At 38.2% G+C, this 21,445-nt stretch overlaps 2 protein-coding genes across 4 annotated transcripts in view; both read left to right on the forward strand.

Annotated features, from left to right (window-relative positions):
• Window positions 1-1,922: 1,922 nt before the first annotated feature.
• Fktn (fukutin) overlaps window positions 1,923-21,445 on the forward strand; it is a 57,895-nt gene continuing 38,372 nt past the window's right edge. For 2 of the 3 annotated variants that reach the window (XM_059254362.1, XM_059254360.1), the window contains exons 1-4: window positions 1,923-1,974; window positions 16,227-16,416; window positions 18,469-18,528; window positions 20,293-20,496. In XM_059254362.1, coding sequence (XP_059110345.1) covers window positions 16,312-16,416; window positions 18,469-18,528; window positions 20,293-20,496 — 369 coding nt within the window. In that variant the 5' untranslated portion in view covers window positions 1,923-1,974; window positions 16,227-16,311. Of the gene's footprint in view, window positions 1,975-2,039; window positions 2,170-16,226; window positions 16,417-18,468; window positions 18,529-20,292; window positions 20,497-21,445 lie in introns of those variants that run through there. The other variant, XM_059254361.1, reaches the window with a different exon arrangement.
• On the forward strand, window positions 8,718-11,505 carry LOC131903653 (zinc finger protein 431-like). Its single transcript, XM_059254363.1, has 2 exons — window positions 8,718-9,093; window positions 9,757-11,505. The coding sequence occupies exons 1-2, from the start codon at window positions 8,902-8,904 to the stop codon at window positions 10,375-10,377; spliced, it is 813 nt and encodes a 270-aa protein (XP_059110346.1). The 5' UTR covers window positions 8,718-8,901; the 3' UTR covers window positions 10,378-11,505.

Below are 21,445 nucleotides of genomic sequence, written 5' to 3' on the forward strand. Positions count from 1 at the left end.
AAAGGACTGCCAGTTTTCTTTGAGGGGATCCAAATTCTCTCTTTGACATATATCTTTAAATCCTGGTCCACTTTACAGTAACAGAAACTTGAAAATGTAGATCACACGTTATGACTGTGCTTATTGGGGAAAAAACAATGAGATCTATACTTAAGCTTAAATCAGAAAACTGGGTAGTCCTCTAACTGCCTCTTTTCCAGGTTAATAAGGACAAGATTTGCTATTGTAGAGTAAAAAGGCCAAGGAAAAACACCCTGACACTGACTTCATGACAAGACCAGGGCCAAGAAGAAGAATCCCACCAATCCCTCAGCTTGCCCCAAGATCAGGCCACAGAATCCTACCAATCTCTGAGCTTGCTAAAGATCAGTACACAGAATCCCACCAATCCCAGGCTACCCTGAAAAGCTCTTCCCTACCCACCCAAGACACTCTATATAAACCCTGCATTCTGGTCAGTTCCCTGCTGCTTGTGCAGCTAACTATCTTTTTTCCCTCCCAATAAACCTTGTGTGAGATGTGTTGAGCTGTGTGACTTTGTGATATTCTGACTGGCAGGGTTCCTCCTTGAGTAGGAGCAGAGCTGTAACACTTCTGCTGAGAAAATACTGCCACCCCCTCCCCCCACTGGAGCAGAGTTGTAACACTTTTGCTGGGGAAACCTTTCCCCCACTGCTGGAACAGAGCTGTAACACTTGCATTGGGGAAGCTTTTCCCTTCAGAGATACAACACTTACAGCTAGGCATTTGAAAAGCATTCACTTATAAAAACCTGAGAGGTCTTCCCACTTAGAATTTCCATGTTATTTAGCATAATAAACACTTCATTTCTTTTAAATATCTCCTCTTAACACTACAGGTTGCATCAATTTTAACTTTTTTTTAATTAAAAGACAATGTCTGACTCCTGACCCAACTGACTTGATGTTTGGAATGCTTGAATCATAGGCATGCCAGGCTTAATAGTGACTTTTTGGAAGAGGCACATCCCATTATAGTTTTCAGAAAAATTCTCTTTAAGCCAAGCATGGCAGTGCAAACTTGTAATCCCAGCACTTGAGATGTGGAAGCACTAGGACCTGTTAAAGGCCATCCTAAGCTACATAGAGAGTTTAATGCCAGCTTGATGTTACATAATACAGAACTGGATGTGGAGGGTAAATTATTTCATCTTTTTCTATGGGCTCTCAGTAAATTTTTTTTGGAGCAGACTTAAAACTACAATAATTTGTTTAGGGTTTTGTAATTTTCAGAAATTCCTATCAAAATCCACATCTGATACTAACGAGTAGCTCTAACTACATCTTTAAAACGAAAAGATGCCAGTCCCAGAACTGTTTGTTTCCACCTCTAATCTGGAAGACAGCATCTGGATGCCAATTAGGCAGCTCAACCTGGTAAGCTTATACATCACTACATAAGGATCTTTCCCGCTCTTTCTCCAATCAGAAGCAATGGTATCTAAATCTCCAGTAACGGTATCCAAAGCGGAATCCAAGGAGTTATTCTGAATTCGTTTGCTTAGTGCCTCCGCTTACAGAAAGGGGGGTGGGGGAGACAGAGACAGAGAGACACACAGAGCAAGAGAGAAAGAATGGCAGCAGGAAGTAAGGGGGAAGGGAGGAAGGGAGGAATCCTTATCCACCGGAAGTTTGCATGTAGCCCACACTCTGCACTGTCTGGTGAACCAGCACACCAGGGGAGACAGTTCTGCTTTGCTCGCTGAGGTTTTTCTAAACTCTCAGGCAGCCTCGGTGCGCTGCTGAAGGGCTGGCTGCCTGCGGCTTTCTAAAGGCCAGGCAAACAGCAGGGCTCTGAGAACGTGGGACAGTGAAGTGTCAGAAAACGCGGACGGTCCCAGGCCACCCCAGACACTACTGAGGAAAGCCTGTGAGGCTGCGCGCTTGACGGCCCCTTTGCGACGGTCGTCGCGACTGCCGTAAAGCGAGGCCTCCGCCGCTGCTGTGGAGTGAGGTAAGATGAGGCACCCGGGCTGTGTCTCTGGGCTCTGGGCGGGCGTCCTCAGGCAGGTGTCGCTGGTCGCCGGGTACCCGGACTGGCGGTCGGCCACATTCGGGGTACCCGCCCTAGGCGGTGGAGCCGCGGAGGTCGGCCGCAGGTCCATGTGTGAGTCAGTCCGCCGGCATGCTGCGCTCCTCACGGAAGCAGGTAGTCCCCACGTGCCCTTGCGGTCCGCTGATCGTCCTGACCCGCTTCGATTTCCGAGGTTGATGGAGACGCTCGTAGAAGCCGGGTCGGGACGGTGTCATCATTTGAGCTGGGTGGTGAGAGCAGAGGATGGGGGAGAACGAGGAGACGTGAGGACCGGTGCATGGCAAGGTGCCTCGGCAGGGGAGGAACTGCTGCAGCCCGCTGCTCTGCCTGCATCTTCAGTAGTGGCTGGAGGCATGAACTCGCCAGGGACAGGGACAATGGCAGGTGTTATGCCCAGATTGGGACCCCAAAGACTTCACCACAGACCTTAGGTTCAGAATGCAACAGCATGGTTTATTTCTGTTTGTTTACAAGCTGCAGGCAGGGAAGCTCGATCCAAAGCACTCACTCGTAGTAACCGTGAGGCCAGGAGGAACTTGCTTTTTCTTTGTGTGGCTAGCTTTTTAAAGGCAAAATCCACAAGCCCTTCAGGGGGTTTGGGGGAGTTTTGCACGGGTGCAACTCGGATTGGTTTATTTCTATCTCTGTTCTCTTTTAATTGGGTGAGGGTATGTAACCTTTGAATTTACTGGTTGGTGGTTACAATTTATTACTTTGGGGGCAGTCCAGCACAAGTCACAGGCTTTGTCCTTGAGCCACCATGGGGGCTGGCCAAGCATGTACTGCAAATAACTGTAAGTTGGTGAGGGGCCCCAGAAAGTAAACATCTGGCTGAACTTTGAGCAGTCAGAGTACGTGCAGAAAGGGAGCTACTGCAAGGACTATGTCTTTTGTTCATGGCCCTCCCAGAAACTGCTTGCTCAAGTCTCAGGAAACTGAAATTGAGGCCTGATCTCTGAGAGAAGACTGAGCAGCCAGTTATGGCATCTGCTTGGTCCTTTCAGCAGGCGGCTAACCAGAGTTCCCCCTGAAGGAGTTTGATGCCCCGCGAAGGACTTGAGAAGTTCTGTGTGCAGGGGCCAGCTGCAGCCGCTTCGAAGAGAGGAGGCGGTTGAATTGCCAGTGTCTTTCCTGTCCCCTGAGACTCCTCAGTGTTTGTCCTTAGTACTTTTGGAGGAGTGCTCACTGTGCTTAATAATAACGGTGGATGGCAATAATAATAATAATAATAATAATAATAATAATAATAATAATAAAGGTAGACGTGGTTAGCCATGCCAGTTAATTGCGTTTAGCTTTCCTGTCTTCCATTTACATTATCAGTTGGGGAATATCGGGAAAGATTGTATATAACTGGGGCAGGGTAGTTAGAAGCTTTAGATAGGAGTCCAGAGAACTGAATTCTGATTTGATTACTATTGCCAATTTCTCAGGTAGCACGAAGCAAGCCACTGTGCTGCTGGTGTTATATTTAAGAAATGGTCCCCTGTTCCAATGGGTTCTAGGCTACTTCCTACCTTCTCTTCTGTCAGGTTCAGTGTAACTAGATTTATGTTGAAGTCTATGATCCTCGTGTATTTGAGTTTTGTGCATGGTGATAGACAAGAATGCTTTTGCCAGGGTCTTCAATTCGATTCCGTTGGTCAGCATGTCAGGTTTTTTGTTTTTTGTTTGTTTTTTTTTTTGCCAATAACAACCTATTTTTATTATTATAGCTCTATACTAGAGCTTGAGGTCAGGCATGGTGATACCTCCAGAAGTTGCTATTTCTACAGGATTGTTTTATGTATCCTGTGTTTTTTGTTTTTGCATATGAAATTGTGTATTGTTCTTTTAAGGTCTGTGAAGAATTATGTTGGGATTTTGTTAGGGATTGCATTGAATCTGTAGATGGCTTTTGGTAAGATTGCCATTTTTACTATGTTAATCCTACCTATCCATGAGCATGGGAGATCTTTCCATTTTCTGATCTTCTTCAGTTTCTTTCTTCAGGGACTTCAAGGTCTTGTCATACAGGACTTTCACTTGCTTAGTTAGAGTTACTCCAAGGTATTTTATTATTTGTGACTATTGTAAAGGGTGATGTTTCTCTGATTTTTTTCTTGGCCTATTTATCATTTGCATATAGGAGAGCTACTGATTTTTTTTTTAAAGTTAATCTTGTGTCCTGCCTCGTTACTGAAGGTGTTTATCAGCTGTAGGAGTTCCCTGGTAGAATTTTGGGGGTCACTTAAGTATACTATCATATTGTCTACAAAGAACAAAAGTTTGACTTCTTCCATTCCAACTTGTATCTCCTTGATTTCCTTTTGTTGTCTTATTACTCTACCTAGAACTTCGAGTACTATATTGAATAGATATGGGGAGAATGAATAGCCTTGTTCCTGATTTTAGTGGAATGGCTTTGAGTTTCTCTCTATTTAATGTGATGTTGCCTGTCGGCTTGCTGTAAATTGCCTTTATTATGTTTAGGTATGTTTCCTGTATTCCTGATCTCTCCAAGACCTTTATCATGAAAGGGTGTTGGATTTTGTCAAAGGCCTTTTCAGCCACCTAATGAGATGATTATGTGGTTTTTTTTCTTTCAGTTTGTTTATATGGTATATTACACTGACAGATTTTCGTATGTTGAACCATCCTTGTATCTCTGGGATGAAGCCTACTTGATTATGATGGATAAGTTTTTTGAAGTGTTTTGGATTCAGTTTGTCAGTATTTTAGCATTAATGTTCATGAGGAAGATTGGTCTGAAATCCTCTTTCTTTGTTGCATCTTTTTGTGGTTTGAGTATCAGGGTAACTAACTGTAACCTCATACATTTTGGCAATGTTCCTTCTGTTTCTATTGTGTGGAACAATTTGAAGAGTATTGGTATTAGTTCTTCTTTGAAATTCTCGTAGAATTCTGCTCTGAAACCATCTGGTCCTGGGCTTTTTTTGGTTGGGAGAATTTTAATGACTGTATTCCCATATGTGTTATAGGTCTATTTAAATTGTTTATCTGGTCTTGATTCAATTTTGGTATGTGGTACCTATCCAGAAAATTGTCTTTTTTTTTTTTTTTTTGTAGGTTTTCCAATTTTGTGGAGTACAGGTTTTTGAAGTATGACCTGGTAACTCTCTGGATTTCCTGTTTTCTGTTATGTCTCCCTTTTTATTTCTGATTTTGTTAATTTGGATGCTATCTCTCTGCCTTTTGTTTAGTTTGGATAAGGAATTGTATGGTTTGTTGATTTTCTCAAAGAACAAACTCTTTGTTTCATTGATTCTTTGTATTGTTCTTTTTGTTTCTATTTAATTGATTACAGCCCTCAATTTGATTATTTCTTAGTGTCTACTCCTCCTGGGTAATTTTGCTCCTTTTTGTTCTAGAGCTTTCAGATGTGCTGTTAAGTAATTAGCGTGAGATATCTCCAAATTCCTTATGTGGGCATTTAGTGCTATGAATTTTCCTCTTAGCACTGCTTTCCTAGTGTCCCATAAGTTTGGGTATGTTGTACATTGATTTTCATTAAATTCTAGGAGGTCTTTAATTTCTTTATTTCTTCCTTGACCCATTGGTGATTCAATTGAGCATTATTCAGTTTCCATGAGATTGTAGGATTTCTATAATTTCTGTTGTTGTTCAAATCTAACTGTAAGCCATGGTGCTCCTATAAAATACAGGAGGATATTCCAATTTTTTGTATATTTGAGATTTGCTTTGTGACTGAGTATGTGGTTGATTTTAGAGAAAATTCCATGGGGTGCTGAGAAAAAGGTATATTCTTTTATCTTAGGGTGGGATGTTCTATAGATATTTATTAAGTCCAAATGAGTCATAATATGTTAGATCCCTTATTTCTCTGTTAAGTTTCTGTCTAGCAGACCTGTTCATTGGTGAGAGTGGGGTGTTGAAGTGTCTCACTCTTAGTGTGTGGGATTTGATGTGCAATTTAAGCTTAAATATTGTTTGTTTTGCATATATAAGTGCTCTTGTATTTGGGGCATGAATGTTAAGAATGGAGACTTCCTCTTGGTCCATTTTTCCTGTGTGGAATATGTAATGTACTTCACAATCTCTTGATTAATTTTAGTTTGAAGTTTATTTTGTTAGATGTTAGTATAGCTACTCCAGCTTGCTTCTTAAGTCCATTTGATTGGAAAGTCTTCCCAGCCTTTTACTCTGAGGTAGGGCCTTTCTTGAAGTTGAGGTGTGTTTCTTGTATGCAGCAGTAGGAAAGATCCTTTTTTTTTTATAGGCCTGTCTTTTTATAGGCGAATTGAGTCCACTGATACTAAGAGATATTAATGGCCAGTGATTGTTAGTTCCTGTTATCTTTTGGTGGTAATGTGTGTGTATTTTCTTTTTTGGGATTTGCTGCTGTGGGGTTATCTATTGCCTGTGTTTTCGTGTGTGCATTTGATTTCCTTATGTTGGAGTTTCCCTCCTAGTGCTTTCTGTAGCACTAGATTGGGGGAGGGCACAGAATGTGCCTCATGGTCTAGATCCTATAGGCAGGACTCTCTAGGTGGGAGAAGAGTCACTCACCTCTTGTCCAATTGGAGCTGGCGGATTCTGTTTAACCTTACCAATCCTACATTTTAATACAACCTCTGTTCCCTATGTCTTTATTTCCATCACTCCCTCAGAATTTTCGTTATAGCTTATTCAGAAAGGAGTCACTGTGTGCTTATGATTTTTCTGGATAATCACATGGAAAGACTGCATTATTTTACATTTCACCTTCTAAGTGGCAACATGGTGAGGTAAAGGTTATTTTGGAAAGGATTAAGAAGTGAATGAATAGTAAATAGATAAAGATTAATTTTGATCATTATGATTTTCAGTCCTCGGATTGAATCTAGGGCCTTGTGTATGCAAGCACTCTACTGCTGAGCTATGTTCCTAGCTCTTTGTTTTTATATTTAGATAGTCTCACTAAGTTTCCTAGACTGGCCAGGAAGTCTGTACCACAGGCAATCCTTGAACTTAACCATCATCCTGTCTCTCCTCCAGAGTAGCTGGTATTATAGGCCTGTACCATGAGGCTGTATTAGACTTCCTCTTTTTTATTTAAAAAATTTTTTGTGCAATATATTTTAGTCATATACTCTTCTCCCCCAGCTGCTCCCAAATACCCACTCAACTTCAGATTCTTTCTGTTAAAAATTAAAACAAAACAAACGATTACATGGAGTCCATTTTGTGTTGACCAACTAACTATTCATGAGCCTGTGGCTTGTCCTGTGGTGTGTTTTATATATTCTGTCACTCCTTTGAAGAAAACGGGTTTTCTCCCTCCCAGAAGTTAATGGTTACACACACACCTTCTTGTTTAGAGGTGAAACTTTGTGCCCACTTCCCCGTTTCTGTGTTGGGATTTTTGTCTGACTTGAACTAGTACAGGTCTTTTGCATGATGCCACAGTCTCTGTGAGTTCAAATGTCATTAGCCCTGTTGTGTCTGGAAAATGCTGTTTCCTTGGATTTGTTCATCACTTCTGACTTTTACAGTCTTTTTACTTTCTCATATATATGAGAAAGTATGTATATGGATATATATATATATATATATATATATATATATATATATATATATCCCTGAGCCTTGAGGGGAGGGCTTTAATGGGCTTTCCCTTTAAGACTTAGTGCTCCATAGACTCTCACTTTCTGAATGTTATCCAGTTGTGAGTGTCTGTATTAATTATTATCTACTGCAAAAAATCTTTCTGATGAGTGCTCAGCAATGCGATACTCTATGGATATAACAATATGCAGTAAGGAATCATTTTGTGTCTATGTTCACTTGGCAGGGTAATTATAGTAGGGTTTCACTTCGGGCCTATGACTTACCTAGTCTCAGGTTTTTGGCCTCATTAGTGTGTCAGGTATAGGTTCCATCTTGTAGAGCTGGCCTTAAATCCAAGTAAAAGGTGGTTGGTTCCTCCTGTAACATTGGTACCACTATTGCACAGTCAGTGGGTATATCGTGCAGACAGGTTGCTGTTATAGCTCACAGGGTTCACAGCTAGTTGAGATTGATGATTACTTTTCTTCTCCAGTAGTATGTGTCATACCTTTCAGCACTATGAACTTTAGTCACCTGGAGTGAAGCTTCTAATTGAGCATCAGCTTCTGAGTGCCTCTTTGATTTCATTTTCTTTTCATGCCTCCCATTCTGCTACCTAGGCTCCTAACCACACATCTCCTGAACTGCACTACTCTTTTTTTTTTTTTTTTTTTTTTTTTTTTTTTTTTTTTTAGTTTGACTTCCTATTTGCTTTACAGTTAGGGGTGTATTTGAATGTCAGCTATGACACTGAAAGACTGTGTAGTGCTCTTGGCTACAGAAAGAATGTGAAAACAATCTGGACCTTACTTTGTACATGTTTCCATCACAAGTGTGTTTGGTTCCTATGACCACTTTTTTTCAACCTTGTTCCTGTTGTGATGTGTAGCAAAATTGATAATAAAAGATGAAATGAAAACTAAAAGAATGTGTGTTCTGTTACCTAAAATGACACTCTAGGCTAGAGACAGGAAGACTGATAGCTCTGATGCCTAGAATCACTTAGCTGTTTTCTTCTCCATTGCATAGATCTCAGTTCATGTACTAGTTTTGTACTAATTTTGTCCTTTTCCCATGCCATTTAAGAATAATTTTCCGGTTTCAGGCTTGGCATTGAAGAGGATCTGGTACCATTGGGTTTGTGTACTGTGCAAGTGCTGCTGCAGGGAGCTGAGGGGACAGCATGTTCAAGCTAGGAAGCCAGGACATGAGTCAGAGCCCCAGTGAGGAGATCCTAAGAGTTCATTACATAAAGCTGTGACAATGAAGACAGTTTTTGCCCCTTGAGACCACAAGATGAATGCAGTGACCTATGACGATGTACATGTGGACTTTAGTGAGGAAGAGTGGGCTTTGCTGGATTCTTCCCAGAAGAATCTATACAAAGATGTGATGCTGGAGACCTACGGGAACCTCTCTGCTATAGGCTACAGTTGGGAAGATCATAATAGTCAACAAAATTATGAAAGTTGTAGAAGACATGGCAAGAATGAAAGAAATCAGACTGGAGAGAAATTCTCTGAAAACACTCAATTTGCGTATCACAATCATATTCAAATACATAAAAGAAGACGTACTGGAGAGAAACCCTATGAATGTAATCAATGTGATAAGGCCTTTGCATATTACAGTCATTTCCAAATACATGAAAGAATACATACTGGTGAGAAACCTTACCAATGTGATCAATGTGGTAAAGCCTTTTCACAACACAGTAAACTTGAAATACATAAAAAAAACACATACTGGAGAGAAACCTTATAAATGTAATGAATGTGATAAAGCCTTTTCCAAACAAGATAATCTTTGATCTCATAAAAGAACACATACTGGAGAAAAAACCCTATGAATATAATGAGTGCACTAAAGCCTTTGTATCTCAAAAGAGTCTCCAATCACATAAAAGAAAACATTCTGGAGAGCAAACCTATGAATGTAATGAGTGTGGTAAAGCTTTTGTATGTCAAAAGAGTCTCCAAACACATAAAAGAACTCATACTGGAGAGAAACCTTATGAATGTAATCAATGTGGTAAAGCCTTTGTATATCATAGTAGTCTTCAAGTACATAAAAAAAATACATACTGGAGAGAAACCTTACAAATGTAATCAATGCGATAAAGCCTTTTCTAAACATGATAATCTTCGAACTCATAAAAGATCACATACTGGAGAGAAACCTTATGAGTGTAATCAATGTGGTAAAACCTTTGCATACCACAATAGTCTCCAAGAACATAAAAGAGCACATACTGGAGAGAAGCCCTATGAATGTAATGAGTGTGGTAAAGCCTTTATATGTCAAAAGAGTCTCCAAACACATAAAAGAACTCATACTGGGGAGAAACCTTATGAATGTAATCAATGTGGTAAAGCCTTTGCACATCACAGTAGTCTCCAAGAACATAAAAGAACACATACTGGAGAGAAACCATACAAATGTAAACAATGTGATAAAGCCTTTTCAAAATACAGTAGTCTACAAAAGCATAAAAGGACACACACTGGAGACAAACCCTACAAATGTAATCAATGTGATAAAGCCTTTTTAAAACATGGTCATCTTCAAACTCATAAAAGAACACATACTCAAGAGAAACCTTATGAATGTAATCAATGTGGTAAAGCCTTTGAACGTCTGAGGAGTCTACAGAGACATAAAAAAAACATACTGGATAGAAACCTTATGAATGAAATTAGTGCGGTAAAGCCTTTGCATATCAAAGTAGTCTCCAAATACATAACAGAAGACATGCTGGATGAAACTCTATGAATGTAATTAGTGAGGTAAAGCCTTTGCAATATCAGTAGTCTTCAAAACCATAAGAAAAAAATTATACTGCTGAAAAACCCTATAAATGTAGTCAATGTGGCAAAGTTTTGAAATTCATGTTAGTTTTTATACTCAAAACTTTTAGTGTCTAATTGGGCTGTTAAAACCCATGCATATCACATTAATATCTGGGAATCTGAAAAAAATAAAATACCAAATGAAATCTGACTATAAAGAATTTTGTAAGATCATTGGCCAACCGATGTACATTCTGGCAAGTGTCAACTATCTGTTCAGTCATTATGATATCTCTCTTTATTTTGTTTGTACCTGCAAACTCACATAGACAATAGGCCTATTAATTTAAATTAGAAAGTAAGTTTTAGGTTTCTTACCTCTCCTCACTCACAGGAAAGAAGAAATCCATGGATAAAACTTTATGGATATGCATTAGTGCATTTTCTGTTTCTGTAGTAAAACATAATGCCTAAGTCAACTTATGAAAGAATTTAATTTGGCTCTTGGTTCCTGAGAGATACTGATCACCATGAATGTGGCATGGCAACAATTGTCAGATGTGGCAGCTAAATAAAGCAAGAAGCTAAGAACTTATATCCTCAACCTGCACCATGAAGCAGAGAGTAGGAACTGGAAATGGTGTATGGATGAAAACTCTCAGACCCACCCCTAGTGACATATTTCCTAAGCATGACAGCATTTCCGAAATCTGAAATGATGCCACCAAGTGAGAAGGATTGATTTCTCTGACTTGAAGCCTACATTCTAGCTTTGTTACATGAGCCACTTCATGATGAAAAAAAGCTCTATAAGCCTTTAAATGTTTCAAGACTTAGGTTACAAGAATGAATGCTTTCAAGAGAAAAGCATTCTTGAGGGAAAATTGGTTTAAAGATTTTAATTTTGTGATGTCAGTGTGTCTTTGTGTAGTTATATGCATGTGCATTCTGGTACCCAAGAAGGTTAGACCCTTGGAGCTTCTTGTAGCATGGATTATGGGAAGCTGTCAAAAACCTGACTTTAGTCCTGGGAATGAACTTGTCCTAATTACTCAGCCATGTCTCTAGTCCTTTAAATATTTTAAAATCTTTTAATATCATCTTGATGCCAAAAAAATAGGGAAAAACTCATACAAGAGGAATTCCTATTCATGTATAAATGATTTTGTAAAGAACTTACTCACCCTAGTTGTCTTCAGGTTCAAGAAAAAAAATTATTTCATCTTTTTTCTTCATAGCCTTGAAGGAAGAAAATTACATACAATGTTCACTAAAGACTGATGGTGGAGATCAGTGCATTGTGGTTTCTATTTTGTAGTATTTGAGGTAGTTATTAAAGTGTGCTATATCTCTGGAAAGTCTATTATTTCAAGTCCAATTTGTGGTCCTTATATACCTCCTGTGGCCATTGTTCATCTTTGATTGTGCTTTCACTTCGAGATAGATATTTTTCTGTTGTAATGCATAGAATCAGATGCTCATCATCCAAGTAGTCCATTGTTCATTTAAACATCAGGCAATGTTGATCATACTTTTCAAGTAAAGGTATTTGTGAAAGAGTGGTGGATTTTGTTGGTTTTCTTTTTCATCTTTTTAAAAATTCCATTAAGATGTTGTTTGTTATCTAGCCTAGTTTGGATGTCAGTAATTAGTCTGGAATACATTGAACTCATGATCCTCATGTGTCAGTCTCCTGAGTAGAAGTCCAAGGGTAGATGATGTATCCCCAAGGCTTGCTGTTTTGTCAGCCTGTTTAAAAATGGTAATGTTAAATTGCTAAACAGGGAAGAGTGTAAGAAACATTACATACCTCATGTGTATATCCAAAGCGGCACTTTCATCTCTCTGGAAGAGATGTAATGAGGTAAAACTATCAGCAATCAACTGTATATTTCGCAATACAACTTGATATGCTATAGATATGTATGTATTGTTTGAAGTTCAGTGCATCATCTTCCATCAGTTATTCATTAGGCCCTTCATCTTGAGGTACTGCCTTCTAAGGGAATTATCCAAAGATGCCAGATAATATAATGGCAATGAAATTTTTTAAAATTCTATTGTGTGTGTGTGTGTGTGTGTGTGTGTGTGTGTGTGTGTAATATGGTTTGGGGTTTTTAGGCCATGACAGATATGTTGAGACAGACAATTTAAAGGGTCTACTTTGTTTCGTATTCATATGGTGATCAAGGTACGGTTACTACCCTTGCAAACCAGACATTTCCCACTGAGTCGTCTTAGTCATTCCAAAATAAGATGAGTTTAAAGGTTACATCACTGAAATATGTCTTTTCAAACTGTAAATATTTTTTTCATTGAAGCATAGAGCAAAACCAGACAAATTGAATAATCCTGTTTGCAAATGAAAAAAAATAATTTTACACTATAATATATCATAGTTAAAGCAGCCTCTTTACATTAGAGTTTCAGGGTACATAGCCTGCTTAAATCTCTTCTGTGAGTGTCTCCATTTTATTTTTTTCTGCAGATATTTTCAATCTGTTTTCTCTTTTCTGCTTATTCTATTAGCTTTATAATATTTTCCATTACACATGATTCAGTATCTTCTTTACACATGTGTAAAGTAAGAAATGTATCATCCTTTTTAACTGTTTTTACAATGGTAGCTAAAATGTCACAACTAAGAACTAGGTACACTAATATTATCTTGATTGGGACCTCTGCCATTGAAGAAGCCAGGGCTAGTGATGTTGTTTGAGATACCTCTTTTTGAAACTGTCCCATTGCTTTCTTTAAGTGATTTCTATGTTATTAATGAATTAATTTTGAATTAGTTGTAAAATAGCGATAGATCCCCCAAAACAACAGTATATTAAGTTGGACTTTAGAATAATTGAGCTTAGAGAGGCTTAACAATGGTAGTCTGCATGCCAGCTTAAATTTCACCAGGAAGCAGCGTGCACTACACTGGTGTGCTATTTAATACATGTATGAGGAATAGCTAAATCTGGAGAGTGAGAAATAATTGTTATCCATGACCACCTCTGAAGAAACCATTGTAACAAGTTTTAGCTTACAGCAGACACTAGGACCACCATCAGTGTTGGTGGATGCTGCTAATTTTCAGTTTAATAGAGAAAATCATGATTTATTCCATCACCTTGATACATTATCTACAGATGATGTAGGTAATTCTCATCGCTGTTGTCCTTCTCTTGAGTAGTTGATCTTATTTGATTTCTTACAGTGCTTATTTTATGTGGCTCCAGCTTTGTCAGTTCTTTTAGATTGTTTTAAAGCTCCACACCACAACTTAGGATTTAAAATGGCAGAGTAAAAATATTTGTATTCTATTCTGTCTGAAGTTACCCTCAAACAACACAATATAGCTTCCCTGAGACAAATAGTGTTATAACGCCAAACTGAAATATTTGCAGAATGGTGGCCACATGTAAAAAGAAGATCCTTGTAGAAAGAGGTCTCCAAAATGACAGAATAGAGACATGGCTCTTCTGTTTCTGCTAGGTCAGAACATATAGGGAAGACATAGGAGCATCCATAGATGTTTGGCAGCATGAACTAGCAAGAAGAAAAGCAAATAAGGTATACACAAGTGCACTATCCTTACAACAGCAAAACGGAGGAAGAGATTGCCAGAAACTCTTTGGTACCTGTTTTTCATGAAGGAGTAATGTTTTAACTTTTCTAACATCTAATATTTATTCTCCATTTTTCTCACATACACACATGTATAAACTATTCTGTCAGAAAGAACTTGTATCTAGTCTAGAATATAATGCTGTTCCCTCCTACTCCAGTATTCTTATGAATATTTGGTCTTGGGGTGCTCAGGCCATTCAAAGGTAAGTAATTAAAAGGAAATGAGCATGGTCCATGAAAAATGCTACAAGAAGAAGAAAATAAACCAGAAAACAAGTAACAACCCATAATGATATTATGCAGGCCTAAGGTGGTGTGGGGTTTATGAAATAGTTAAACTTTTAAAATGAAAGACAGAAGACTCAGTGGTTAAGACATATACTGTTCTTCCAAGGGACCTGAGTTTGTTTCCTAGTACCTATGTCAGGTGACTCAATAAACCCTTGTAACTCCAGCTCCAGGGGTATTGACCACCTCTGTCCTTTACGTGTACCTGCACACGTGTGAACATACCCATGAATGTACTTATAATCAACAATCATTTTAAAAAATCTCTAAAATGACAGTGTTGGCTGTACCTCGGTGGTAATTTGCCAGTTCTGGATAGAAGCCTTGAGTTCAGTTAATAGCCCTGCAAAAAATAAAGACAGTGTTCATTGTCTCAAGAGCTAGGAGTTAATTATGAGAGAGCAGTCTGTCAGAGCTCAGGAAGAAAAGACGCACAAGGAGGAATAACAGACATTAGAATGGAAAGTCAGCATTGAAGCCTCAGTGAGGTGGCTTGATAACAGGCTTTGGAAGTTGAACAAACTGAAACAGGAAAGAAAAGAGATGTACTTACTGTAGTTCTGGAAATAGAGACCCCAGTGTTGCAACGAAAGTATTTAAATGACTCCAGAAGTGTTCTACACAGAAATCTGTATAAGTTGAAAGAATACACAAAGACCAAGGAAAAATGAATATATACTCATTACTATCATTATATAGTCTATGTTAACAAGATAGGGAATATGTGTGCTTCCACCGTGCATCCCATGAAAACAGATCAGATTCCCTGTAGGTGATGCTGTGTAATTGAATGATAATCGAGAATATTTAGCATTTCAGGGCAGTGATAAATTCTGTAACTTATCAGGGGAAATAAAGTGTGACCTCACCGCCAAACTCTACTGACATCTGTTTTTAAACAATGTAAACACTGAAAGTAAGTAGTACCTTTCTGTTCTATTTTATAAGCTGCAGAGAGGCTGATTGTGCTGAGAGTATATAGGGTGATTGTGGAACACTGTATCAATAATAGTAAAATAACATAATTATGGTACAGAATAAAATAGCCAAGCAGAAATAAATAGGAAAAGGAAAGAAGACAGAGGTAGCATAGTTCGCCAGTTTCTCGTTATAACCTGAAAACACAAGACAGAAACCTTACATTATTAAATAAAAGAAGTATTACTATTCTTGAAAAAAATACAGCTAAACTTTATAGAACATTTAAAAAATAGTTAATCCAAATCATGTATTGGAGAGGAGGTAGGAAGTATACACATACTAAATTTCTTACTCTAAAGAAATAATCAGAGGAGATACTAAGGGCAAAAGACCAAAATGTTTACTAAGGTGTTCTTTACCCTTGCAAATACCAGGGACCACACACACACACACACACACACACACACACACACACACACACACACACTTCACAAAGAAACAGATACTGTCCTCCTTGACTAAACACTTTCTCACTTTCCCGTGGAAATTGTTCTCAGTATGGTCAGAAGTGATATCACCTTTGGACTTGCCAGACATACATTCTGAGATCCAGAGGTCCCAGGTCACATCTGTGTGTCACAGACATTGGAGAAGCCTTTCCTGCATTCCTCTTGGTCAAAGTGTTCTGTAGAACTGCAGATGGCTTTTTCTTAGCTTTCTTTCTCTTCAAGTTTTTCTTTTTATGTTTGTTTTTTATTGTTCAAGAAATGGTCTTTCTATGTAACTCAAGCTGGTCTAGATCACTGTGTAGCCCAGGCTAGCCTTGTACTTGCTAACCCACTGTCTCAATATACCAAATGCTAGCCTTATAACCATGTACTGCCATTCTTCCCTAAATAACTTTTTTGTGTGCTGTCTGTGATTATTAAAGTTAATTTTAATTTTCCTTTTTTTTTCCAAATTCACCTTTTTTTCTTTTCAAAAGTATCTCTTTGTTCACAGAAAACAAGATTATCTTCCTGTTTCATGAAGAAGATGAAAACAGCTGGGTTACTGTTGAGAACATCTGAAAAAACTCCACAGACCAATGAGTAGAATCAATAAGAATGTAATCTTGGCCCTTTTAACACTGACAAGTTCTGCATTTCTGCTGTTTCAGCTGTACTACTATAAGCACTGTTTGTCACCAAAGGTATTTCTATTTTTTCTTATTAGACAACATTGTGGCTTTGTGTTTTCTTAACATTTACATTGCAGTATATTCAATTAATAATGTTGAACCTTTACATAAGCGTTTCTCACAGGGGTTCTCAGCTTTGTGGGATGTAGCAGGCAGTTCAAAATTACAATGAAATGTTTTTATAATTATACAATTAAATCAAAAGTAATGTTTCAATAATGTTTAATCTATTTACATTTTCTGATAAATAAAAATTATTATTCTACAAATTAGTATCAGTTAAATAAAGTCACTGATAGGTAATTTTGATAGCACATCAAAGTCTGCCACATTATATCTCATGTGGTAGACAGCTTTATTCAGAGCATCAGACAATTTATACTCTGAGAGTTGAGAAGAGTCACCTAAATAAAGTGTATAATCCCAAGGAAAAGCCACACATGGCAAAAACATGTTTCTTCATAGAAGCACATCAATAACAACAGCTGAAGTAAACTCACTTCTATCTGCTACACCTGGGAGGAACATGAAAACACATTTCAAGAATAATTCTGGTTTTGAAGAAACTGAGGTCACGAGACTCTTGTCTTGTTTTCTTGGAATTGTTTCACAAGCACTCAGAATTCCCTTCGCAGGACTCCATTCTTGGACTGTGTTCCAACATACATATATTTAACTTTACAGTTATCTTTACACTTTAAAATGGTAGAATTTATGATATATGATCTTAATTCCATTAAAGCTACTATAAAATAATCTACAAGCTCACTAGAAATGTACTTACTCCAAACTCAACCAATTCAACTGCTTAAAAATTCAGGCTCCCCTCCTAATGTAGGGTTGTAGTGAAAATCAAATGACTGTCTTCAGTTTCCATAGCTTGTCAGGATTGAAGATTACAAAGTTCCCTGTGTTTTTATTTTTCTGTTGTTTGTTTCTCTCACATGTCCATTTGCATTAAATTGTACTGTCTACAATGCCGATCTTGTGAGAGACTGAGTCAGGCTCTGCCTTAATTACTCTTCTTCCTTCCTTTCTCCTCCAACTAACAATTTCTTACTAACATTTATTTAACTGAGCACTAGGCCAGACATGGTAATACAAAGAAAGCTTGGCCATGGCACCTGGCGTTGAGTGTGCAGTTTAACAAGATGATGAGCCTTGTTTTTAGGAATGTTGAACACATTGTGTTTGTAGGATGAGGTGATTCTAATTGTCCATCAGCTTCCTCTCAGTTATTTATACTTCATAGGTAGAAAATCATTGAAAGCATAAGGAGCTGTCAAACTTCTCTGAGCTTGAAACACTCTTCTTATCTCTAGACCATCCAACATTCTTTCTCCTATTTAGTTTCAAACTATTTGGAGGTGTATAATTAAATACTGATAATATTGCTTTCTTCCTTCTGACCCTCTGAACCTGGACATTTAAAAAGTACTATTAACTTATAAGGAACCTAGAACATTTGAATAATAGTGTACATGATGAAAAGTGTGGGTATTGGGACCATCTCTCTACTAGAAATAATGACTTTGCTTTGTAGTATTGTTATGAGGGAGTATTTGGGAGGAAGACTTTTGTTTTTGGAAGTATAAAACAGAACCTGACACTTGAGATTTCTTCATTATACTTTTTAAACCTCATTTTCCATCTTATCACTAATTCAGTATATGGTGATGAAGTTAGGAATATGGGACTAAATAGACAAACTCTAATTTCATAGAGATAGCAGAGAACCAGCTGGTTCATGCTGTAGTCTCAGGACTTGGGAGACTGAGGCAGGACAGAGAGAAGGATTGAGGCGGATGAGGAAGGAGGGGGACACAGACAGACATAGGAATGTGTGTGTGCAGATGCTTTTCCTTGATGGGCATTCATTGGTTCAGAAATGCTGACTATAATATTGAATAATTTCAGTAACTTACTGTACTGTGTCACTGTTTTATACCTTGGGTTATTGTATTATAAAATTGTATGATCTTTTGGTTCTGAGTATGAAATAAGCATTTGGACATTGTGTGCTGGGCTGCAAATTTACCAAAATATTGTTTTGTTCTCTACTAGAACGGAACCGGTTCATCAAAGTCCAAGGGAAACCGAATTGGATTTGATAGCACACAATGGGTATGTACTATCAACAAGACATCTCAATTACAGTGTTTGTGTTATCTCTAGTACATTCATTGATATACTCCTCAGGTATTAGTTGAATGATGTCAATGACTATTACGACCTTGGACATGAGTAGACCCTATACCTAGTTCTTTACATGGAATATCTCGTTTTGTCTTTATTGGAACCTTAAAAAGTCAGCAGGTATGTTGTTTTCAGTTTAGCTAGTCAGGGAGCTTAAGGTTAGTTGGTTAGTAAACATCTGAATCTAGATTTTAACTTTCCATCTCTAGAATTCTTGTCCACTGAACTATAATGCTTTCCCAATATGAATTAGAATTGATCTACGAATATGAAGGCAAATTAATAATCAGGAATAAAAATCTCAATGTTTTCTTTGTAAGATGAGTGGAAAAGATAATGTATAATATATATATATATATATTAGATTTTTTTGTTTTGTAAAATTTCAAAACCTCCATTTTTTTAAAAATACATTTTCTTACTGTTTTTCTACCTAATTAAAAATGAAAAACAATGCCAAGAGGACAGAGCCGAGATGAGGCTCAGTTGGTAGTGTTTGCATAGCCTGCAGGAGGCCCTGGGGTCAATCTCCAGCACTGTGTAAACCAGACATGGTAGGTAGCAAGGGGGACCAGGAGCGCAAAGTCATCCTCAGCTACAGACACTGGTCAAGGCCAGCCTGCCTACTTGAGACCCTGTGTCAACAACAGTTTTAAATATTAAAAGATAGTGCTAGTTTACTAATTAAACCAGCCGGGCGGTGGTGGCGCACGCCTTTAATCCCAGCACTCGGGAGGCAGAGCCAGGCGGATCTCTGTGAGTTCGAGGCCAGCCTGGGCTACCAAGTGAGTTCCAGGAAAGGCGCAAAGCTACACAGAGAAACCCTGTCTCAAAAAAAAAACAAAAAACAAAAAACAAAAAAAAAAAACAAAAAAAACAACAACAAACTAATTAAACCAAAATTATAGCCATGATACACGATAGCCTGTGTTGTGGGAAATGGGCAGATAGTTCTTGTGAATACTTTGATTTTATTTATTTATTTATTTATTTATTTATTTATTTATTTATTTATTTATTTATTTATTTATTTTTGCTTCTTGGTTTTGTTTTGTTTATGCTGCTATTTTGAGACAGTGTCTCACTGGTGTAGCTTTGGTTGGCCTGGAACTTTCTGTGCATACCTGGCTTGCCTCAAACTTTGTGGTAGTCTCCGATCTCTACCTCTGAGAGTGATGAAGTTACAGGCATTCATCACCATATCTGACCATTTTTGCCTTCCTACTTTTGCATAAGGTTGTTTGCATTGTGTTGTAGCGTATTTCACTTTGAACTATAGCGACTTGTTGTCTTCCTCAGTAGACTGTGCACTTCTTGGGGATAGAACCCTGTGTATTGTTCATTTGCTTATTCTTAGTGCAGTAATACACATGGTAAATACTCTGTAAGTTGTTAGACAATTAATTGAACAAAAATTTAACAAAGTAAGTTGTGATGTGCTAGGCCTAGTGGCCCAGGCCTTTAAATCTCACCTACTAGGGAATACTAGGCAGGAGGAATGCAAGGTCAAGCCCTGCCTGGGTGACCTAATGAGATCTTCTCTCAAAATGAAAACTACAGAAGGGACTGGGGATAGAGCTCATGACAGAGCACTTACCTTGCATGTGTGAAGTCCTCGATTCAGTTCCCAGTACTAGGAAAACAATTCTATTGACTTGGTGGTTTCAACGAGATCCTTTTCTTCTCAAACAGCGTGCAGTTCAGAAATTTGTTATGCTGACGTCCAGCCAAAATGTGCCAGTGTTCCTTATTGACCCTTGGATTCTGGACTTGATTAATAAAAACTTGGAACAAGTGAAAAATACTTCTCAAAGCTCCGCTTCAGACTGCAGGTTTTTCTGTGTTCCAAGAGACTTTACGGCATTTGCACTGCAGTATCACCTGTGGAAGAGTGAGGTGAGTCTGCTGCTTTAGATAAAGGAGATGGCCACACCGTTGAAAATGCAAAACATCTAAGGTTCTTTGTGTAAGTTTTATTGGGAATATTTTCAGCTATAAATAACTGGATACAAAGCCTAGAGCAAATAAGGCATTTATTCTTTTCTAGTAAATGGCTGTAATAATGGTGGCTATTGATGTTAGTTTTCCTTCCCACTGATACCAGGGCTGAAGTTCTTAGTCCATTTCCATCATCATTCCAGCATAGCTCTCTTAGTGCATAGAAACATCACATCCATGCTCATGGTGGGAGAATGAGAGGAAAGAACAGCCATCCATCTTATCAAGGAAAAATTTTCTCAGAAGCTTCTAGTAAATTGTTGTTCTCATATCATTGTCTTGGCTAGAATCATGATCTTGAAGAGGTTAACGTGAGTGTTCAGCATCTCCGTTAGTGTACATGAGCCAGAAGGAGTCTTGTGCTGAAGTTCCACTCTGCGTTGCATAAGGTATACCTCCACATAGGATTTTGTCTATAGCACCGTTCTTCCATTTTGTATGTTCACAGTGTTAGTTTGCTACTCATATGGAGCATTTTTCAGATGTGTCCACAAACTTGTACTTAAATTTCTTAACCACTGAGCCATCTCTCCAGCCCCTTGAACTTATATTTCAATCTTGCTTTATGGTTTTAAGATGAGAGGCAGACTGGAATAAGGCAAGGAGGGTTCCAAACGTGCTAAGATTTTGCTTACTTTATTTAGAATATGCTGTGATTTTCATATAGTTCAGATGTCCAACAAGGTCTATGTGTTGTAAACTGGATCCCCAGTGCAGCAGTGTAGGGATATGGACCATTTAAGTGATGGAGTCTGGTGGGGATGAGATGAAGATGGCGTGCATCAGATTAAATGACCATCTCTAGTACTAGTCAGCCATCATGAGAGATGCAGAAGGTCTAGAGGAG

The sequence above is a fragment of the Peromyscus eremicus genome, chromosome 2 (genome assembly GCF_949786415.1).
Source record: "Peromyscus eremicus chromosome 2, PerEre_H2_v1, whole genome shotgun sequence".
In the NCBI taxonomy this organism is placed as follows: Eukaryota; Metazoa; Chordata; class Mammalia; order Rodentia; family Cricetidae; genus Peromyscus; species Peromyscus eremicus.

What these genes read in the sequence shown, in the direction of transcription:
- LOC131903653 (XM_059254363.1), top strand. Translation starts at nt 8,902, where the DNA reads ATGAATGCAGTGACCTATGACGATGTACATGTGGACTTTAGTGAGGAA. An exon ending in GTTGTAGAAGACATGGCAAG is followed by an intron (nt 9,094 to 9,756) that starts AATGAAAGAAAT and finishes AATCTTCGAACT; the next exon opens with CATAAAAGATCACATACTGG.